We start from the raw sequence: 22183 nt of genomic DNA, 5'->3' as shown, positions 1-22183 counted from the left end.
CACTATAAACCTTAGAACAAGTTAAATTCATCCATCTGTGTAGTAGAGCAAATTTTCCTTTCCTGTCACAACTACAGCATCATTCTAGCAAGTCTGAAATTGTCATTTTATCTAATTTGTTAATTTATACACAGCAGTTTCATTGATGCTAAAATATCTTGCTGAAGGGCTCTAGGAAGATATAGCCCACTCTGGGCATAGGGATATATAATAGAGAAGTGTAGTATATATGGACATTTCAGAAAAGCTGTAATATGGGCTAAAATATGCCCCTAAAAAAAGGAATTTTTACTTTACCAAAAATTTAAGAGCCAAAGACTCGATGAATGTTAGGGGCTTTTGTTACCAACAACTCGGGAATTTGCATGTATGTTTAGGGGCTTTTGCATCTTGTAATTTAGTAAGAGAAGTAATGAACTTTCTCCTTCCTCTGGAAAGAAAATACAGGAGTTCATAGTTCAGTTTTGGAAGGATGGTTGTTTAGTTTGGTTGGCATTTTTGTTTTAAAGGAGAATCTTGTTTCCTTTGCACATTGTAAGGGAAGAGCTCACCCTCTGTCAAGTTGGAGTCACAAGATCACACTACTTAACAAATGCATGCCAGAAGATGTTGAGTCCTGAGCACCAGCTGTTCACAGACCCACTTCTAATGGGCTGTATTACTTGCTAATGTAGACACGGCCAATATATTGCAGTAGCAAAAGGAATAGCAGCTACTTTCTAGCTGTTCTCCCTGCTTGGCTGCTGGGTGACATGGAGAGTTAATGGACAGAGATCACTGTTCTCCTGCCAAATTCTCATTTTGTTGTTGCCATGTGGGATATTGTCTCTATTCTTTTATTTCCTACACAGGGCAAGAATACAACCCAGTAGTTTATTTTTCCTAGCTCCTACAATACAAGAAGAAAACAATCTGGAATACAGTCATTCCAAGAGCTGCAGAGGAGATAGCTTTATATATTTTGAGTAATTTCCATTTTCATTTCTTGCCCTGAAGATTCTGCAGTTTCCATTAGGAACAGATTGTGGTCTTGTTTCAAAGAAACAGTGACAATCATTAGAGTAAATTTGATAAGCAATTATTTCTCTTGGTCCTCAACCAGTAAAGAATTTCCTTTTAGAAGGCATACTGTTCCGTTAGCACTTCAAAGATTGTTAACCAGAGCCCATCATTTGGAAGCAGAATCTCAGTTTTTAACAGTAAGGACCTCCCAGAAACTCATTATTTTCTAAAGATACCCAAATCTCTACAGTTAAGCACATTGCATTTTTTTAGATCCATGCGTTAAAGTTCTTATCAGAACCTTAAAATACTGTCATGTAAGGAGCAGATAATGTTAACTTTAACACTTTTAACACAAGATCTAGCACTTGAGAAGTGCCATGGCCCATGCGGATGTTGCAACCTCTGATGCGACTCTGTGTTTATGTATGTATGTATGTGTCTTTCCAGTGATGCTGAGGACAACAGAGAGTTTGTGGTACCATGCTGTCTTTTGAAGACTGATGAGTAGTTAGTATAATTGCCTCTTTGGAAAATAACAGTGGATAGTGGGATAAATAGATCTTTACAAACAATGCTCCCCTCAAAGTATTTCCTACATGTGTCTCATATTTACAGAATGTTATGTGCAGCAGACCAAGCCATCTCCAGACAGTATTTAACCATTCATTCAAGTGATATGACCTCCTCCACAATTTACATACCAACCAAATGTAGACATCACTGGCAGCTTTATAGCAGTTTTACAAGGAGCCAAATTGGATACATAACCTTTAGACAAAAGTCTAATTCAGTCACTGTGCCTGTTTTTTATCTACCTTTCTCTGTAGCTGTTCTGGTTTATGTCCTATTTTTGTTGTTCAAGTATTTTTTTCTCCCGAATCTCTGTCTTGCTTTGGACAGCAGGCCTGGAGTATGCGCCAAAGACTGTTGACTCATGTGTGATTGTTGCCAATAGCTGTAAGGAAAGTGAAAGTGCAAAGTAGCAGGAATGATAAAGGGAAAAAAAGAAAATAAAAAGGCAGATGCTCTGTGTTTCACAAAGCAGAAAGAACATTTTCTATGACAGTGGTGGCATTGAACAGGGACAGAGGACCAGCAGAGAGCTGCAGTGCATTCGAGGGAAGAAGGAAATTATGCATTAAATTACAAGGGCATAAAAGGGCACAGGACATGAGGATTGATTATTTCTCTAACATATAAGTTTGGGCTGGATATAAAGTGAGAGCTGATTGTATGCCTGACAGACATAGACTCCCATAAATGGAAAAAACTCCAAACAGGTCAATTCTGGGACATGAATCCCAGAAAAAAGCAGTGCATAATTTCCTATCAACAAGTATCGTGCTCTCACACTGATGACTTCCCTGGATGTTATATGTCCTTCTAAAAGTAACTGCTATCAGGGATAAGCTGCAGTGAAATGGAGTTGAAGGTGCCTTTTGGAGACAGCACAGGGTGTGTTTCAATCTGCAGACTCCCTGAGGAAGCTATAAAAATCATCTTTTCAACAGGTTTGCAGCAAGGCTACAGCTAATTAAACAACTGCAGGTGACGAAACACTGGTCCTGCAGTGCAGACAACAGCTTTACTACTATGAGTGCATGGAAAGCCTAAAACAAGCCATTCCTGTGGGAATGGGCCTCCCTGTGTCCTGCAGAACAGCATCTCTCCAAGAGGCTTGCTGAAAATGCCCAGTCCTGGGAATTTGTAACACACATGTGGTACAAACCCCTTTGCCGATGCAGGATGGACAAGGGTTGATGCACAATCTGGCTTCTGGCCCTCTGCAGAGGCAGTGCTCGTTTGACTTCATTTGGATAGATTTTCGGTGACTCTGGAGATGCTGCGCTGTCTGCTGCCTGAGCAAGCTCACGCTGGGGGAGAAGCATGCAAATGTCAAGTTTCCCCTCTCCAAAGAAGATATTGTACAGGCTCAGGTAACTGAATTAACTGTCCTTATACAGCAATCCTTCATTAGTCTAATTTTCTTACTGTTATTTAGTTCTTCCTTACAAAGGTAAAGCATGTTGTGGGTTCATTTACGCAAACACAGAAAAACTTATTTTATTAATGAACTGCTATCACACTGTGCATTGTAAAGCACAGGAAGTGCTACTGAGACTTGACACAATGATCCAAAAGCATGAAAGGTTCCTGATTAATTTCTTTACACCCTGGTTCATACTACAGTAATGCTGTTAGGTGATATGTCAACTTCCTGAAGGAACATTTTCTGGAAGAAATCACAAATCTCAGGCATATAAAGAGTATTTTTATCTAAGAGATTTAGCTGGAGTTGCCGCTTCCCTGCTCTCTTTCCTTTGAGAACTATAATCTGTTCCCCTGTTCATTTCAGCTAAAGCTGGTTTTAAAATCCAAATACTTTGAAGGGAGGCTCAGCATGACAGAATGGAAATAAACTTCCCTGGCAAGAACAGCCCCCTCCTGCCACCCACAAATTATGTTTTAGGTTGTTGGGTTTTTTTTCTCCTTCAATTAAAGAAAAATGTTAAATCATAATTTAATGTACTAAAGAGCAGTGGAAATTATAGAACAAGGATACATGGCAAACATTTGAGTATGAAGTGAAAATAGAAGCTCAGGCTTTGAAGACCACATGAGGTAGAAAGGAAAGCACAGTAAGTTGCATTTTCATGCAGGGAAGTATAAAAACCTAATCAGAATTCATACCACCCAGCTAAAGGAAAGGTAATACAGCTCAAGAACAGGCTGTGCTCGGTGGAAGCTGAATCTAGAGTTGTTTTGGGGTATAGTGCTCATAAAGGACTCTATTCCCTTCTGTCATTTCTCTTAGTGTTTTCACCCTGCCTTCATGTATCTCCATGAGTCCAAAGTCTGCGCAAATTTATCGTGCCAGATTTTCCCCCCCAAGGTGACTCAGTTCATGTGGCTGAACCTGGCCCACTATCTGTCTGCTTCTTGTGAGTTTAAACTATTAGGTGAGATGAAATCCATGGTGGGATTTTACGGATATTAAGGGTTACAGTTTTGAGAACAGAGAGATAAGAATTCAAACCATTTTTACCTACACTACTGACCATATGAAACCTAAACATTTGTATAGGTAAATATCTGAATTTGCACCTCAATCCTGTAATTTTCCCTATTTTGTTTCAATATTTTTCTGATGTAACAATATGATGTGTCAGAGCACAAATCTATGCCACATTACATAAATTAGTTTATGATTACATTCAGTTACATACTACAGGCATATTGCCTTTTCTAGGTAACTGTTAGGAGCTAGGATTTCTGTTTTACAAAGGACTCTCTAAATATTTCCAATCCAGCCCAAAAGAGTATTGCAATACTTCCAGCTTCAAATACAAAGTCCTTCAAAAAATAAATACATTTGATTTCATCAAAAGCTTTTTTTTTTTCTCATTTCTCATTTTAATTTCTAACAGTCATTCAAAATACTGCATGTTCAAAAAACGGAAATGGAAAGTTAAACTGGAACATTCCACTACAATTTTCTTTCAAAAAGAGTCAAGAAACAGAGCATCTCTGCAGAAATGCAGTTGATAGAAAACATTTTTAAACCAAGGAAGAGCTCCATCACAGGAAACATCTAACTAGTGCAATAAAAAAGCTTTTGAGTTTGAATTCTGCTTCTCTGGAGCAAAACAGAAGCATTCAAAGGCCCCTAGACACAAACAATTTACCCCTACCCTGCAGATTCAATCAATGTGATCAGTTTGTCCTCTTTCAGGATGCTGAAAGAGGGAGACAAGGGCTTTGGTCCTGCTGCCAATTCTCCTTCCCAAAGCTCAGGGTAGTCCTTATTCTATACCCAAGACAATCTTTCCTTCCTTCTTTCCTCTGCAGTTTTTTCTCACTAGGTAAGTACCACCCCAACTGTATAGAGCACCCTTTGCAGAGAAGTGCTGTTTCTTGGCTCACCTCACACATGTCTGGCTTTGCATGATTCAGGACTGAGCAGTACTAGACATGAATGCTTTCACAGCTCAGCTCTTGCTGTCACATCCTCCTTACTGTCCTTGTTAGGGGTAGGTGGTAATTCTAGGCAGCAGTGAAAGTTGGTAGTAGTAAAGGCACCTCTCTCCCAAAAGTCAAAAAGGTCATTTTGATTCCTCTCACTGTCAATACCCTCTGGAGTGGACCAGAGGGAACCTTTATTCCTTTTTTAACTCTGTATCTGAGTTGCACAGGCAGACGCAATGACAATAAAGGGGAAAACATGCAGAGCTGCATTACAAACTAATTCATCAGGAAACAGAGCACGCTTGCCTTACAGATTTGCCTGCAGCTCTTGTCTGCTGTGTTATTTTTAAACTTCCTTCAGGTTGCAGATTTTTCAGTGGTCCTTCTTCGACCAGTGTACAGAGAGGATTGAGCAAGGCACAACTTCTATTACTGTGAATTTAAGCTACCAAAATCCCCAGCACATTAAAATTCAGCATCTTTCATCTTCCCATAAACTCCTTGCTGCAATTCAGGTATTCAAACAAGAGTATCCCAAATCTCTTAAAGCCTCCCTCCATGGCAAGGTCAGTATAACTCAGCTCTGCATACCTTATGTTCCCAACTGCCATACGTCAGCCTGCAGAGTGCAGCCCACAGTTGCTATAATCAGTAACAGAAGCATCAAGCCTCTTGGTCATCATGAGCAACCCAAGAAAACAGACCCAACTAGCTGAACCCAGTGCTCAAGTTCACAAATTGTGATCACTCAGACATGATCACCTCAGCGCCAAGACCATCTGCTGTACAAATGAAGGCTACGTGCAGGCATAGGGCACTCTTCCATCACACATCCAGGACACAAACTTCACAGCAAACCTGTCCCACTCCTTGGAGGGAGCTGGACAAAACAGCCAGAATTTGACATCTGTATACGGAAGAGCTTCTGTGTGCAGAAAAACTTCACAATCCATGCAGAGTTCTTACAGAGCAGGCACTAACAGGAAGTCCATTTATGTCACCACAGTATTCTAAAGAAGCAAGCAATGGGGCGTTTTCCAGAAACACTTATCACCACAAGTGCTCCTGATGTAAACAAGAGCTGCAGATGCCCAGACTTTCTGAGAGGTCATACCCTGCAGCCAGATATTGTGGTTTGTTTCCTTCCTCTTTGTTGCCTGGTTTATTCTACAGCTCAGAGCAGTACTGCACAGCAATATCCACCAGGTCAGGACCTTTTGCCTTATCTAGTTTGGGATGTCTCAGACATCAAACCATTCACACTGTTCAGCATTTTTAGGAGCTCTAGAAGCTACCTCACTAGCTGTAAGAAGCTCTTGCCCAGCATCTTCAGCAGGGGCACAGCCACATTAATTTCCACCCCTTTGACACACACAGAGCAGTTGACAACTGTGTGATAGATGAGGAGTTTGGTTTGGATCTGGAGCTCCAGCACAGAAGCCTTTGGCCTCTAGGGTACAGCAGGGACGTGAAAGTAATTCCAATATAAACAGCCACCAAGCTTCTGTCAGAGCAAAATCCTCTGGCCCCACAGGGCTAACAACTGTCTCCATGTGGGACAGCGTGGGACCAACTCTGTCTCAGCAGTGACAGCCATGCAGAGCCTGGCCTCCCTGCGTTGGGTAGGGTGATGTTGCTGTGCTGTGGGTTAAGCCTGTGCTCGCTTGACCCTGTATAATGACTGTCCCTCTCCCTTCTCCATTTACACAGCTAGTTAAGCTGCTGCTCATTTCTCCCTGCTGATTTGGAGAGTCTTGATTCGGTTCTTGGCTGTTTATATTTTGCAGACATTGTCTATGTGATTGCACGGCCTGGCCCCAGGCTGTCAGGCTCTGGGAGGAATAACCGCAGTATTGCACAGAGCAGTTACCATCATTAAAATATTGACTGCAGATTACAAAAATGTGCTGAATATTTCACAGAGTGGTTGGAGGGTTGGCAAGTCTTGGCAGCTTGTTGGCTTCAGGAACTGGCTGATATTTAGGCACTCCTTCTTCTTTGGTATTCATTGCTGTACGTGGGAACTGCTTTTTGCGCTGTCAACTTCTTATCTCCCAAGCAGCCAACCCACAACCAAGAAAAAAGGATAATGAACTGACTGGAAATGAGGAGCTCCAGGGGCTTTCTTGGGATTCTTATTGCCAGTGAGACCACTTCCTTGTTATTTATGACTTCAGGACATCTGTCTTACTGAGTCTCTATCTATTTTTATTTGTGTCCATCTCTCCAAACTCACAGTGTAGGAACTGCATATGGTGAGAATATACCAGGTGATAAAACCACTTGCTTAAGAACTGTCTGTACCATATGAGAAGCATTAATAAAGTTTAAAAGACCAAGAAAACCTCCACCAGAGCATTTGTTTTAGCTACTATTCCTTCTTTGACATTCAATTTCTATCTGTATTTACCTGTAACCAAAGTCTAAGACATAAAATCCTTACATTTCCACAACTAAGAGGGCAGAAGGGGATGGAAGAAACCCGGTTGACAGGGTTGGTAGAAACCACAGAAGCACTGATCACTACAGGGCACTCAGGGGGAGTGCCCTGTAGTGATCAGGGGCACTGTAGTGATCTCTTTCTTAGGGGAATATCTGTGATAATAAAGTGCTAGAGACATACAGGTTTGGGATTGAATGGCTTCCTGGTTCTGTCTACATCCCCTGCTATTTGGCTAAAAAGCTAAAATGACGTCATGCCACCAGTGTTAACAAAATACGTGGATGATACCTAAACCATTTTGCAGACACCTACATCCTGAATGAAATGCGGCAGGAACAGTAACTTGCCAAGGTACTGCTTTAAATCAGCTTCTTACTTAATCGTCACTTACATGCTTGAGAAATTCCTGGAATGATAGGAAGCGTTTGAGTAGCAGTGCAGCCTCACAGCAAGGACTAGGATGGCTCAGCTGAGACTGTCCTACTCCACTGTAGCTTCCAGGGATAAGGGTCTGATTTACAGTCTGATCTACAGCTCTTTTGAGACAAGCTAATTTTGTGAACATTTCCATTCCCATTCAAAGGATGTCACAAGAAATGACCAAATGCTATTTTCTGAGGCTTCTATTACAGCTTTAAAGTAATCATAATGGCAAATTAATAGCAGATCTACTCTGCTATTTTCCATTCTCATTGCCATCTCTGGCAATCAGGAGTAGCTCTATTTCTTCAAAGCTTGTCTCTGCAATACTTCTCATTTCTGAATACACAGTTAGGAAAGGAGTGTGATATCTTGACACTCCAGCTGTGGTCTGTAGGCTGCTGCCCTTCTTCTGTACTAGGCTCATTGCTCGTTTCTGCTCTCTGTATTGACCTCCAAACCATAAATCATAAATATCACCTAGGGTAGACACTATTCTTTCAAAGGCAAGACTTATTTTTACATACACTTTAAATCTTTTTTTAAAGTAAACCCAGGGATAAACTCTGTGGAACGAGACAAATGATGCTCTAAATTCAGTACATCGAAAGAGATATTTACTGGGCAGGTACAGTGAAGGGAGGGAATTGGTACAGTCTTTTCTCTGTTCTGATGGTTCACGTGGCCAAGTTTTTAGTTTGTCTCCACTGAATGATTCATCTCTATTATCAGCATTTTCAAAATTAAATGGAAGAGGAGGGATGTTTTCATTCCCGTGCTGTGTTTATTAATCTTCCAAAAATTGTTTCCTGTTTACTTGGAAATTCCCACCTCCATGCTGCAATTTATGCATTTTCACCCTGATCACTTAAAAACAAAGCCTAGAAGATGCCATACAGTTTTTATGTTGCAATCATACAGCAATTTGTGATATATGTTGTTGTTCCAGTGAGAAATTACTTGGGAATGTACATGTACATAGCTCCACTTTGCTCATTGAAGTCGTAACTGATTGTGGAAAAAAACACAAATTGCCATTGAGATTTTATTCATGTAGCATGTCTGATGCCTGATGGCAGCTTCTCTTGTAACAATCACTGTGCTGCTCAAATACAAATCTCGGTAGAGACATCAATAACCCCATTTATGGAACTGTGCTACTTTCTTTCATGGTACTGGCTGGCACACAACTGTGAATAGTCACTATGTATTGTTTTGTGCAAGAAAAACTTATAGTGTGTTTTCAAGACAAAATATTAAGAACACCTAAATTGCTTTTCGAGTTGAAACATTATCTCTGAATTCCTGTGGGTTGGCTGGAAAAAAAGGGAACGAATTTTCCCTTTAGCTTCCTCAAGGAGCACATTTGCACAGCAGTTCTAAGATTTCACTTGCGTACCATGTATCAAACAGACTATTCTTATGTAAAAGATCTGCATGAGCTCACACCAGTCAGTGTGCTCTGTGTTAATTTATGTGAATAAAGCTCATTTAAAAGGCAGCAATATCCTGTGGCCTGAGAGCAGAACTGGAAGCTGGGAATCCAGAAGGGACCTGAGCTTTCTCACACTTGCTCTCAGCTTTGCAGAAAGGTCTAAATTTTTCTAAATGAACATTACATTTATGTGATTAACTGGAGCCACATGGGCCTGATTTACAGATGTGTTAAATTTCTACTGCTTCTGTGAAAGCTGTTGGGAGATCTCAGCTCTCCATGTTTCAGAAAGCTGTAACACAGTTACACACAGCCCTTGGGAGGAAGAGAACCATGCATGGGCAAAAGTAGGAAAATGATGGAATAAAGCATAGGGTGTACAAATTCAGCACATCCTCTTCTCTGTGGGCCTGATTAATCCGTGAGGGATGGCAGCAGTGGAGATGATACTGAAATATTTGGCATCCAGACAGGTACTGTGCAAGGGCTGAGTCAAGAGAGCAGATGGTAGGAAGCACCGCTCTGGCACCGTGATGTTGAACATCTCTCAGCCTGGCTACTGGCTCCAGCAATGCAGACTTTCACACTCTTGCACTGCTTATCTCGGTGACTAGACTGAATGCTTGGTAGCTGGTGCACCTCCATTTGCCTCCCCTTTTGAAGTCTCTGCTGAAGTTTTTTGTCTAACAGCTGGCTTTCCTCTCTTCCCCTCTCAGATGAGATGGAGCAGTCCCCTGCAGTGCGTTCTGACTACTTGGTCTCAGGGATTCGAACTCCACCAGTGAGGAGGAACAGCAAGCTGGCAACACTGGGCAGGATCTTCAAACCATGGAAGTGGCGGAAAAAGAAAAACGAGAAGCTAAAGCAGACATCTGCAGGTAGGATGAGAACAGGAGAGTGATGCTGCACACTGCAAAGCCTAGCCTGGGTGAGATTTGCTTACATAGGAAGTGTTAATAGTGACTTAATCTAAACTTAACTCACAGATTTCAGCATGTTACAGATTAATAATGCTTAAGGCTAGAAAGAGTCCATATAGGCTGACTTCCTCTAGAATATGATACAGTACATTTAGAAGAAAAGGTCAAAATACAAGAGTGAAGCCCAAGCCTCAATACAAGCTGCTTTTCATGAGCTGTCCTTTCACTAAAACAGGCTACATTTATGGCTCTAAGTATCATCACCACTTTTATTTGAGGTAAGAAGAGTATATAGGTCACAGTAACATTATGCAAAGTGACAGGAGGGAGCTACAGCATGTAAAATACCTTCCCTCAAGCAGTTGTCTCTGCAGTGAAGGAGCCCAGCACACAGCACTGCATCTTCTCACTAGTTTCCAGGGATGTCCCAGGAGATCAGGAAGGAGACAAATTCATGTCTTTTCCTAAATTCCCTTCACTTGCCCCCATATCCCATGGAGTGTCAGAGTAAAGGACACTGCTTCCTGATGCAGCTCCAATGTGCCATATTAAACAGGATGAAGGCTCTAATATCCCCATTACTCTTCATTCAGTGTGATCAGACAGTGGGTTAGATCACAAATCTCAGCTCTACATGTGTGTGATTTTACAACTGTTTTAACAAAAGAAAAGGCACAAACAGGCTGATCAGTCCATGCTCCCCAAAACAAAATCCTTGTTTTTTTTTTTTTCCAAGTACACAGTAGTTGAGACAAGAGGGAATTTTTTCCACATTGCATCTTTCTCACTGCATTATATGAGTACTCTGTTGTTAACTGGTGCTGTGTTGTGCTACTACTTTGTGCAGTGCTGGAGAAGAAGATGACAGCACGACAAGGTCGGGATGAGCTCATTAAGAAAGGTCTTCTGGAGATGATGGAACAAGGCAAGTAAAACTTCTTCATCTTTTTTATTGGATTGTTTTTCAGGAAACACAGAGTTGCAAAAGGAAAACCTTAACCCGAACAGAGAGGAACATATCCGAGTTAAACATGTCTATTTTCCAATTCCTCCCTGCTGCAATCAATCCATTTAGTTTAACTTTTGATGGTTTATCATCTTGAATGCAACTCCATCTTTACCTGATTTATACATATTGCAAGCTGAGCTGATATGTATTTTAAGCTAAATCCTACTGCCAGAAAGTCAGCTAAAGCTGGTATAAATATAAACTTAAACGTACAGATGCATTCAGCTAAAGTACAACTTATGAATCCTAATGTCATAAAATGATACTAATCTGATGTTTTCAGCTGTCTTTCTGGTAAACCAAGTTTGTGACAAAACGTATTACCATTTTGCCTGGTTTTCATTTACATGGAAGCATTTCAAAGTGTCATTTTAAAGCTTTCCTGAGTACAAACCAGTTTGAGCAGAAGTCACTGAATGAAAGATGATAAAGTGTCAGAAACAGGCACAAAGGGCTCTGGTTCCTTATATCCCACAGCCCTGACAGATGCTCAAAAGAGACAGAGATCTGGGCAACTATTCTGCAAGACCAAGCAAGCTGCCAGTGCTATGGACAACATCCCAGTTGCCATTTCTACCTAAACAGAGAAATACAGTGGAAATTCCTCTTTACTTTAAAAACTTCATAGTGGAAAGTACTGTCATGAAGGAATACTGGCCCTTTGAGTTTGACCAATCTGATAGATAGAAATTACGTTCTTTGAAACTAATAATTGAGTTTCTTTGTATAAAACAAATGTTATGACTATAAATAGCCTGTGGGACAATACTCAGTGATGCTATGCTGGAGTGTAACCGAGCAACTGAAGCATCAGAAAAAGAGCATTTGAAATACGACTTTTTTTCATTGCTATAAAGCAAATTTTATATTGGTTTATTAGAGATATTTTAATATTAGGTTTATGTTCAAATAAAAAAAAAATAATTATTAAACCATCGTCTTACTCTAAAATGGAAGCTTTTAGAAAGCTCATTTTTAATTCCTGTCCACTGAACTCTTTGTGTCTCTTGTATTTCTAGATAACTGTTTGCCTTATTAGCATTTCAGCACTATTGGATAGAAAAATACACCCCATTTCTGCTAGAAGTATGCAAGTTCCCCGTATTCCATTAATCTGAAGAAAACGCTAAAATAAAACTCCACAGAGCACATTAAAAGTCAATAATGCTGAATCAATAAGTCTCTTGCTGCCTAAAGATCCATGAGGAAAACAGATGGTCCTAAATTGCAAGAGCATTTTAATAAAATTTAAATAGTTTAACTAAATACATAGAGTCCAGTGAGGAGTGATGACAAGCTGTGCTTTTAAAAAAGGCATTTGCAAACAGACTGCTTTACCTGCCTGCAATAAAGTTGCACAGAGCTCCTATAAACATCAAACTTTTGAGTAACACCCTGCTGCCTAGAAAGAAAAGAATGGCCAACAGCCAGCTGAAGGACACTGTAGCCACCTGCAAGTTATTTTTCTTTACAGAGTGTAGTGAATCTCCAGGTTTATTTTATTATATTATTAGTAGAAGCAGCGTATTAACTGGAATAAAGAATTGACCCACATAATTCTCAGTGATTAGTGCCCTACTTGGACTGAGTCGAAGTGACAGCAGTTTCAAGGCTAAATCCTCATTTTGCAGTAAGTTGCAACTGTCAAAGCAGCACTACTGTGCTAAAAGACTATAGTAAAATCCTAAAATCCCTCTGTTTCACCAGCGTCTATTCCACTTCCGAGCACCTGATTCCTGCTGACTTTCGTACATAGTCCAAAAACTGTGATGCAGCTGCAGTCCAAGAAACCTCCTGAGCAGCTTCATGCATTTACAACAGCTGGGTCACACTCCAGTTCATAGTACAGGGTCTGTCAAGCAGCATTTTGAATTGAACCATTTGGCTCAGAGCAAACCAGAAAGCTAGTGCAGACTCTGCACCAATCTGCGAGCAGCCCAGGGTGAAACTGCAGCATCCTTGTTTTGGTGATGAGTCATCTGGACAGGTCACATCACCCTTTCTCCTCACACAACCCCAAAGCCTGGCTGCCCAGACACACCACACGGGCACAGCTGGGACGGACCAGCTCTGCTCACATGGGGCAAATGCCAACCTGCCCCTTGAAAACTCCTGAACCTGAAATACAGCTTCAATCTAGGGAACCAACTTGCACTCTAAGAGGCTACAGGCTGCAGGGTTTAGCATATCATGGGATTCATTCCCAATAAAATTACAGCTCTACTTGTTCTGATTACTTTACAATAAGTTGATGATGCTGCTACTTTCCTTACCAGTGGATCTAAGGTCTGTGCTTTCTCCTGTCCCCAGACAACCTCTAAAATAGTGTTGGGACGCACTGCCAATCAAAGCAGCACGCAAACTTTGATCTAAATAGAAACTGATCATTTCTGAGCAGCAACATCACTGTTGTAAGTCTCAGATGCTCCTCAACAGAAATTCTTGAACAAGGCTGGTTTTTGCCTGTCATTACTTCATTAGTCATTACACTTTCCATTGCCAGGGATCTGAAGGAACTTGTGTCTGCAGTATTGCTGTAGCACTGCTGCCAGCAGCTTGCTCTTCCGAGGATGTGGGCAACATGCAAAGTAGAGTTACCTTGAAAATATTTAGGGTACTTCCCCCAGTGTTCCTCCTCATTGTGAGCACTAAACTGATCAGACATAGCCAAGAGATAAGGGCTGCCTGTCAAATAGTGCAAATAGTGCAGGCAGCTATTAATGCACCCATGATTATGTATAGGCTGCCTTCACAATGAGCTGAAATGTAGGCAATGAACTTTTTCCCCCTCCCCTTCCCTGTATCATAGCAACTGTGCTACTGCAAGGACTATTTTAAGAACAGTAACTTTTCACCAAACGTGATTATGAGGCAGACTGAGTGAGCTCAGCGTACAAAAATACTGCAGCCCTTCCGCAGCATCTCTGGGCCAAAATCTGATACCCTTACCCAAAAGCCCAATAAATTACCCTGCAGATTGTCCAAATAGTATTAAAAAGGGGTAGCTATGAATGTTAGCTATTTTAAATCAACGTTTAAGAAACTTGTCATGATATCATTGCAAGAAAACATAAGCCCTGTCAGAAGCTTCCCGAAGGGAGTGTCTAGGGCTGAAAAACACAAGTGAGCAGGTCAGGAGTGGACAACAGACATGTCCATCAGCACAGAGCCTGGCTACAGTGGAAAGTAATTACGTGCTTTGGTTTGCAGCAGTGATGTAGATCTTGCAAATTCTGAGAGAGTAATGAATTAAAGGATAGCTTGTATTCTAAGGACTCTTGCCTGAATAGGAGAATACTAGAAAAGCTTCAGTCATCAAGATGCGTACAGCTGCAGGGATCGCTGGCACAAAAAAATCTTTCAGCTAAGCAAAGGGAGCAGTTTCTAGGTGTACATGAGAAAGGATTTGAACTTCTGATCAGCTCAATCACACAGGACATGCTTTTCAAAACTGAGTAACTAAAACTATGTTCAAAACCTACGGCTTGGTAGGGTATACTAGCAGCGTTGTCTCTGGTAAGGCTTCAGCATTACTGCTGGGGCAGCTGGATGGCAGTGTGTCATTCACAGAGCCTGACACCACTCAGACATGTCAGACCAACCTGGGAAAACACTGCACCATGAGATCTGCTTGTGCAAGTAATTCCCTTCTCCCAAAAGAAACAGTGCACAGTGGCCAGTTGTCCAGCCTACTGGATGCCCACAGAAAAAGGTGTCCTGTTGGGAAAACTGTGTGGATATTAGCATCCAGATGGCTGGTCTCCACAAGTTTTGCATTACAGGTGTTATTAACACTGTTAGAGATCAGGTGCTGCTCTAAGACAAATCTCAATCGCCTGAGCACTAGCAGCTTTGAGACTCACTCTTCACAAGTGGATAACAGGGAGTTTCAGCTTTCACTGCTCATGGTTTAGTTATGATTTAAATTATTTCGTGTTTTAGATACTGAAGGCAAAGCCTGCACTGGTGATGATGCCACGAGAGCAACACAGAGTGACCCTCCAGCTCCTGCATGCCAGGCACTTGCCTCTGAAGAGGTGCAGCAAGACAGTACAGCAGCAGCCACGACGACTGTGCCCTCGTTTGGTGAGGAGCTGCATTTGGATGAACTGAAAGAAGATGCAGGTATTGGATATAAAATGTTTTCAAAAAGCTATAAAATATTTAAAAAATATCTCTGCTAAGTTGCTTTATGAGGAGTCAAAACATTAGTGCATTGAATGCTCAGAGCACCTGGTTCAGCTCAGCCCATACAAGGCTATCAACCAGTACTTAAAACTAGTGATTTGAGACTGCTACCAAACTGAGGGACCACACAAAGCTTGACATAATGGGATTAGTTTGATTATGAGACAATCCAGTCTTGGCATGGTGCCCCTTTGGTATTAGCAGTTACTGCTAAGAAGATGAAACAAGCTTCTCAAAAACATTTCTTAAACTTTTGTGCCAATCCTGAAACAATTTGTCCTGGCTTATGAGAACAATGTCAATACACAGCTCACGCTGTCCGTACCATCACCCTGTCTACAATATGCTGCAAATAACAGCGAAGCTCAATATCGGGAGCACAGGTAAGCTAACCAAAGCTCCTTTCATGCAACTGTGCTCCAGCAGAACTCATCCATGCCAGCAGTTCCTTCGGACCAGAACAGTCAGGTGCCATCCAGCAGCTAAAGGGTTTGTTTCTATTAGCTTCCTGACAAGCAATGCAAAGCTGCAGAGGTAACATTTTATCCTAGTTTGTGGGGAGTGCCATGTTGTGATTATAGACCTCCCTGCCCTCTGGTCAATCGTTACACTAACTCCATCTGCCCTGATTGCCTTTTCTTCTCCACCCCCCCCCCCCCCCTTCCCTGATTTCTTTGTGGTCCCCTTGCTTTCACCAAGCCTACCCTTACCCGCTGTGGTTTGCTGAGCAGTGATGCCTGCTTACACCCTCAGTCAGCTTCAGCTGCTCAGAAGGGAAACCATTTTTTGAAGCATTTTACATTTCTTTGCATTATCCTTTCCCACTTCCTTTTCCTCCTGCCCCTTCCATCCCCATGGCTCATGCAATTCTGTTCCTTTTTGCTTTCATATAATATTTCTCTTCTGGTCCATTTGTAGCTCCACTCCACTCTGAATTGCTTTGACAACAGAAACTCTTCTGTCTCCCCAAAAGTACCTCTCCTCATGCTTGCCCTTCACAAGGATTTTTTTTTTTTTTTGCAAGCTTAACACCACCATTCGGTCACCCATCACCTACATGTGTTATTTCATCATGAAATATTCCAAAGCACAGTACATGGGCTTCTAAAGATCTATACTCTTTTTTGCCTCATAGAGCAGAAAAATAGGTAACTGGACATAAACAGCCTCTATTAATACATGCCCTTAATGCTGTTTTCTTTCTCTTTAAACTCTATGTCTGTGTTTGGTTTTGCATCACCCTAAAAATTGAGGCAAACCCCATTCAGAGTCTATTGCTAAGTTTATTATAATGTTGAGCCTTTCATAACATTTGTCCTTGGGCTTAATCCAGGCCCAGTGCAGGAGGCAACTTTTCACAAATTCATATGAATATTTGACCAGCTAGAAACAAAATGAATTTATTTGCTGCATACCCAATATGTCATACTTCATCCTGAAGACGTGGGATGAAGGTCAGGGAGGAGAAGGGGAGGAAAAACAATGAAATATTTGTAGACTTCATGTTTGGTTAATACACAGAAAAAGAACAGCCTAGGCAGAAAGAGGGCAGTTTTTCCCACCTAATTTAGCCAAAGGGCTTGGGAGCAGTCCCAAGGAGAGAGTTTCTACCTAGCAGTGAGATGGCATTTTGACAAGTGCACTCCATGAATAATTAGCTACTCCAGCAAGGAGTCTATGCCGAGCACTTGGAATATTTTCAGTAGTATAATATTCTATCTGCAATATGAAATCTATTAATAGGTTTGTGTACTCAAGACTTAGGTCTGCCTTCAGAAAGAGCCAAATGTGCTGTTGTTACCAGAAACAACCACAGAAAAAAACAGAAGGAAACCATTCTTTGCAGGGAATGTAAAGTGGGCATTCCTTGGACAAGAGTGCACAACTGCAGTCTGGTTTTATGATACACTCTCAGAACAGGATTGAGTTCAGAATCAAAAAGATCTATTTTGACTGAGGCAGAGTGTGCTTTGGATCCACCTTCCCTATAGGAAAGGTCCCAGTACAGATGCTCCTCCACATCCATGCTGAACAGCACTTCATGTCACTGATTTCAGCAAAGTTACTGCCAGAAGAAAGTATTGCTCCACTCTGGGGAATGCACTCAAATCTGACTAATTTTCCTATCAAGCTACTAATGTCTACTGAAGCTCTTGATCTTTCTGTAATGTAACCTATTAGTGACTTTATTTTTCTCTTCCTCTATTCCACATTTTGTCTTCTATGCAATAGGCACAAAATACAAAGTGTTGTCAGCCTGGAACAAAGCATTTTGCTAGAAGTATATTTAAAAGAAAATTACTTCTTCCTATAATTCAGGCATATACCACTTATGTCAGCTTTCCTGTCAAGCCAAATTTCATAAGAATTCCTTGTAATGATGCATATTTATTCTACTTTCATGTCTTTTTTGAATGATAAATATTCATTCCTCCTCTTCTAGGCACACTCATTAATCTGTTTGTCAACAAATTAAATGCTATTATCTTGCAGTTCTATTGTTTCCAACTGCCTAAGTGCTCTGGTGCCTCCCCATGCACTCTGAACATGAGGATGCTGAATGTTCATTAATAGAGAGAGTTTATATTCCAAGCAAGACATAAAACTGAGCCAAGAAAAACTTTGTGACATGGCAGTTGCAGATGCTCACTGCTGTGAATTTTTAGGAGATGCCGTAAAATGGTTTGGAGGAAAGGTGCGTTGCCTGGATAATCCAGAATGCTAGGAGGACTAGCATTTGCCATTTATCCAGCTCAAGCAGTATGGACCACTGTCATGCTCTGCACTGGTGAGACCCTACCTGGAGTGCTGTGTCCAGCCCTAGAGTACTCAGCACAGGAAAGTCATGAACCTGTTGGATTGGTTCCAGAGGAACCACAAAAGTGCTGCACAGACTGGAGCACCTCTGCTGTGGAGACAGGCTGAGAGAGCTGGGCTTGTTCAGCCTGGAAAAGAGAAGTCTCCAGAGAGACCTTTAGAGTACTTAAAGGAGCTTATAAGAAAGATGGAGATGAACTTTTTAGCAGGGCCTGTTGTGACAGGACAAGGGTTAATGGTTTCAAACTAAAAGAGAGGAGATTTAGACTGCATATAAGGTAGAATTTTTTTACAATGAAGGTGAAACACTGGCACAGGTTGCCCAGAGAGGTGGCAGATGGCCCATCCCTGGCAACATTCAAGGTCAGGCTGGACAGGGCTTTGAGCAACCTGGTCTAGTTGAAGATGCCCCTCCTCACCTCCTCATTGCAGAGGGGCCAATGACCAAATGACCTTTAAAGATTCTTCCAAACCAAAGTATTCTATTATTCTGTGCTGAGGAGAGGCTTAAACACTTATCTCCCAATTTGGATAGGTGCTTCACTTGCTAGGGTAGGAAAAATAACCCTCATGATCATTACCGAGCCTGTTGTCACTGGAAATGCAGTTTGCGGAAAGCCTGGCCATGGTTGGGGTCCTGGATCAGAGTCAGCATTCAGACTCTCTGTCTGACAAGGCAGAGACTAGGATGTGTAACAGAGTGGGAAAGTCAAATAGTGAGGAACTGTGTGAGTTTAAGCACTGCCAGAGTCAGATGATATTTGAGCAGAATTCAAGGATGCTAATCCTGAATTTCATCACTGACATCCTACCTATGTCCTGCTTCAGCTTCATGTCTTTCTGGGTCTATTCCCATGTGCCCTCATCGCAGCCAGGTCAATCTGATGAACTGCTCAGTGACTCAGCCTGCACTAACTTTAAGAGCTAAGTGCTTTTACTGTCTTTTAGGATGAGCCACTGCTTCACCATCTCTTTGGTGATTGAAGTTTTTCTTAAGTTCTTCACTAATTCTCTGTTCCTCACTAGCTGCTGAGATCCAACGGCAAATCTTTTTCATGGCTTTTCTTTGTTATCAGCTTTAACCTCAGGAAAGACTCAACTGTTCTGGAGCCAGATACAGTAAGAGGAGACTTAGGATGCAAGCTGAAGTCATGTATTAAACAAGAAAAAAATTAAACTGTGAAAATAAATGTGGACTATAAATAATTGGAAAGTCAGCTTTTGTGTAGTATTCCCGGTTTGAAACTCTTTGCCCTTTGGCTGTGTTTTCATAGCATAGAAGAGTACTCACTCAGTAACTGTGCCACTGCAGCTGCGTGCTGTAAGAAAATTCACTGCAGTTCTCAAAACTTGCTTTGCTTTGCTGTCTTCATTATTAACAAAACCAAAAATAACAAAAGGGAAAAAGGCTTTAGGGATGTAAGGGAAGCTCAGCAGTTTTCTCAGTAACATCAAAACTAACATTTCTTCAATATCCTCATTCTTCACCTGCCTTGGCCGGTTGGCTATTTCACACAATAATTGTTTTCACTATGGAAGAGAAGTGTTTCTATCTGTGTGCCATGTGTTCTGTTTTTCTGACTGTTCCTGGCACTGGCCCCCAGCCTATCATTATTAACTTCATGTTCCATTAATTTTACTCATCTTCCTACTAGCCAAGAAAACTTCAGCACCCACAGAAGAATTAGAAGATGCCAGCCTGCCAGCATCTGAAGACAGTCCACAAGCCTTACTTGTACCTGAATCCACAGATTCCCCCCAGAAACAGATGGAAAGAAACCCAGCACAGCTTCCCAGCCCTCCGCTGCTCCCAGCGCCACTGCCGAAGGCAATCTCCAAAATCACAAAAAGCGGAACAGGTCAGTCATTACTGGTCAATGCAGACTTTCCCATCCCTTCTGTGGTGTTCACCTACACAACATAATGTATCATTTTTTTCTCACATCCTTTTTAAGCCTATTGCCACAAGCTGCTGTGAATCAGGCTACTTCTATCAAGTGAACAGAACACTAACGATTTCCATGAACTGAGTGGTCCAGTTGCCCAATAATAACGCACTGACCTCTGTACTTCACATATTCACCTGAATCTCTCGGGGGATTATTTATTGTGAGTCTATTGCAATAAACACATGTAAAACAAATCAAGTCAACTGCAAACATATGCTGAATCAGATGCTCATATTAATATGCCATAAAACACAAGGAAGATTTAAATGTTTTCATTACCTAGACTCCCACTGGATAACAGTACAACAGGCAAAATCAAGTTCCAGTCAACAGGTTCTGTAGAGTTTTCTGTCTGAAGAGTTTGCTGTCTAGGGTAGGTCTAAACTTGAGCAATGAAATCTGGTCTAGTTACCCAGAACACACCTAAGTGATACAGCTGGGTCCCACAAAGCAATCCTCTATGCCAGACTTCATGGAATGCTTCAAGAGCAATTCCTCTGGGCCTGATTTTTCTAATGTATTACCAATGTTGTTACATTTTCCAACATTCTGGCACTGCAGAAAGGGTGTTAAAATGATACGATTTTAATTTGTTCCAATTTTAGGGCCCCTACATATGGTAAAAGCAGTTAAAAGGACCTTATTGCAATCATAATCAAGTCCTTACATCAAAATGTCAGACCTCTTGGATATTTAGACTTTAAAATGACAGCCATTATCTCAACCCTGATTTGCATCCACACTCATGTACTGGGACAATAAATTGGGTTTTTCAAACAGTACAAATACAATACAAACAAACAATAATAGGGTTTTCAAAGTCACCAGGAAATAAAATATCAGAAGGTCATTGTGATCTGACCACTGGGGTTCATAGAAAATACCAGGGATTAGGTCTTTTTTGAGGAAAATTACAACTATTTGTTTCCTCATGGAAAATATCCATATTTTTCCCATGCTTGAAAGCTGTAAGACCTTCATTGGGAGCTGGATTCAAAATGGTATCAGAATGCTCCTTGGGAGCTGCTGTTCAGATCGCTTCAACATTCTGTGCTATCAGGCAGGCTCTAGCCTGCCCCTTCCAGCTTGCAATGTGAACAGGCTGAGGTTGAAAAGCTCTTTTGTGTTTAGTTTTTGCCTCCTTAACAATGTTAGAGATGCTGTTAGAGGAGTAAGAAATAAGCCAAGCACCAATTAATCAGAGAGGGGGAAGAGGGCAAGGTGCCAAGACATCACTTTGCAAGATTATTCACTGAGCAGCTGTCATCAGGACAAATAAGGTGTGATCTAAGGAAATTCTCAATACTGGCTCAAGATGCAGTGAGGCCTTTGACCTGTTCCAGGAATAAGCCAGTATAAAGATAAAATAAAGTCTCTTCCCATCCTGTGTCAGGGTTGAGCTGAACCCAGGGTTCTTGCTCTGAGAAAACACGGCCACTGTGCAGCAGCATAAGATGATTTATGGTGGGTTTTTTGTTTTGTTTTGGGTTTCTTTTTCATCCCCTCAGGCCATGATTCAGTGGGCAATGATTGACCATAAATGTCCTCCGTGCATCTCCACAGTAGCATATAATCAAAATCCCCTTGAGTGCCCAAACCCAGAGAGGTTGGCTGTCTCCGGGCTACAGCAGCCATCCTGATTAGCAGAGAAGAAACTCTGGCGTGGGAAGGTGGCTCATTGCCAACACTACACGTTGGGCACCAAGACTCTAGAAGAAATGCCCTTGTGCTTTCAGACACTTCAGGTTTTAAACAGGGTGACTTTTGGATTAGCTTGTCCAGTGCCTCCTGGATGCACAGAGAGATGAATGAAGCTCTGGCCATTGATTTGTGTTCGAGTTAGAGGGAGAGAAATGTGCAAAAAAGAAAGAAAATAAGTAAAAAAAAAAAAAAATTTAGACCTTGCTTAACATAAAGGAGAAGATTTTATTGTGGATGCAACTCTCCTCATAGAAGGATGCTCACTTCCTCACCCCACAGATGTGAAATAAAGACCAGGCTTAGTGCTGTCATTCTCAAATGTCTGATTTT

The 22183-nt window shown here is 41.5% G+C and overlaps 1 protein-coding gene across 4 annotated transcripts in view; it reads left to right on the top strand.

Annotated features, from left to right (window-relative positions):
* PHACTR3 (phosphatase and actin regulator 3) overlaps positions 1–22183 on the top strand; it is a 107350-nt gene that overhangs the window by 48125 nt on the left and 37042 nt on the right. For all 4 annotated transcript variants that reach the window (XM_062604167.1, XM_062604168.1, XM_062604171.1 and 1 more), the window contains exons 2-5: positions 9986–10147; positions 11037–11114; positions 15141–15323; positions 19859–20062. In XM_062604167.1, the coding sequence (XP_062460151.1) occupies positions 9986–10147; positions 11037–11114; positions 15141–15323; positions 19859–20062 (627 nt within the window). The remainder of the gene's footprint in view (positions 1–9985; positions 10148–11036; positions 11115–15140; positions 15324–19858; positions 20063–22183) is intronic.

The sequence above is a fragment of the Pezoporus occidentalis genome, unplaced genomic scaffold (assembly GCF_034315485.1).
Source record: "Pezoporus occidentalis ecotype Australia unplaced genomic scaffold, CSIRO_AGI_Poc_V1 ctg83, whole genome shotgun sequence".
In the NCBI taxonomy this organism is placed as follows: domain Eukaryota; kingdom Metazoa; phylum Chordata; class Aves; order Psittaciformes; family Psittacidae; genus Pezoporus; species Pezoporus occidentalis.
This window is presented reverse-complemented; position numbering and strand designations above follow the sequence as displayed.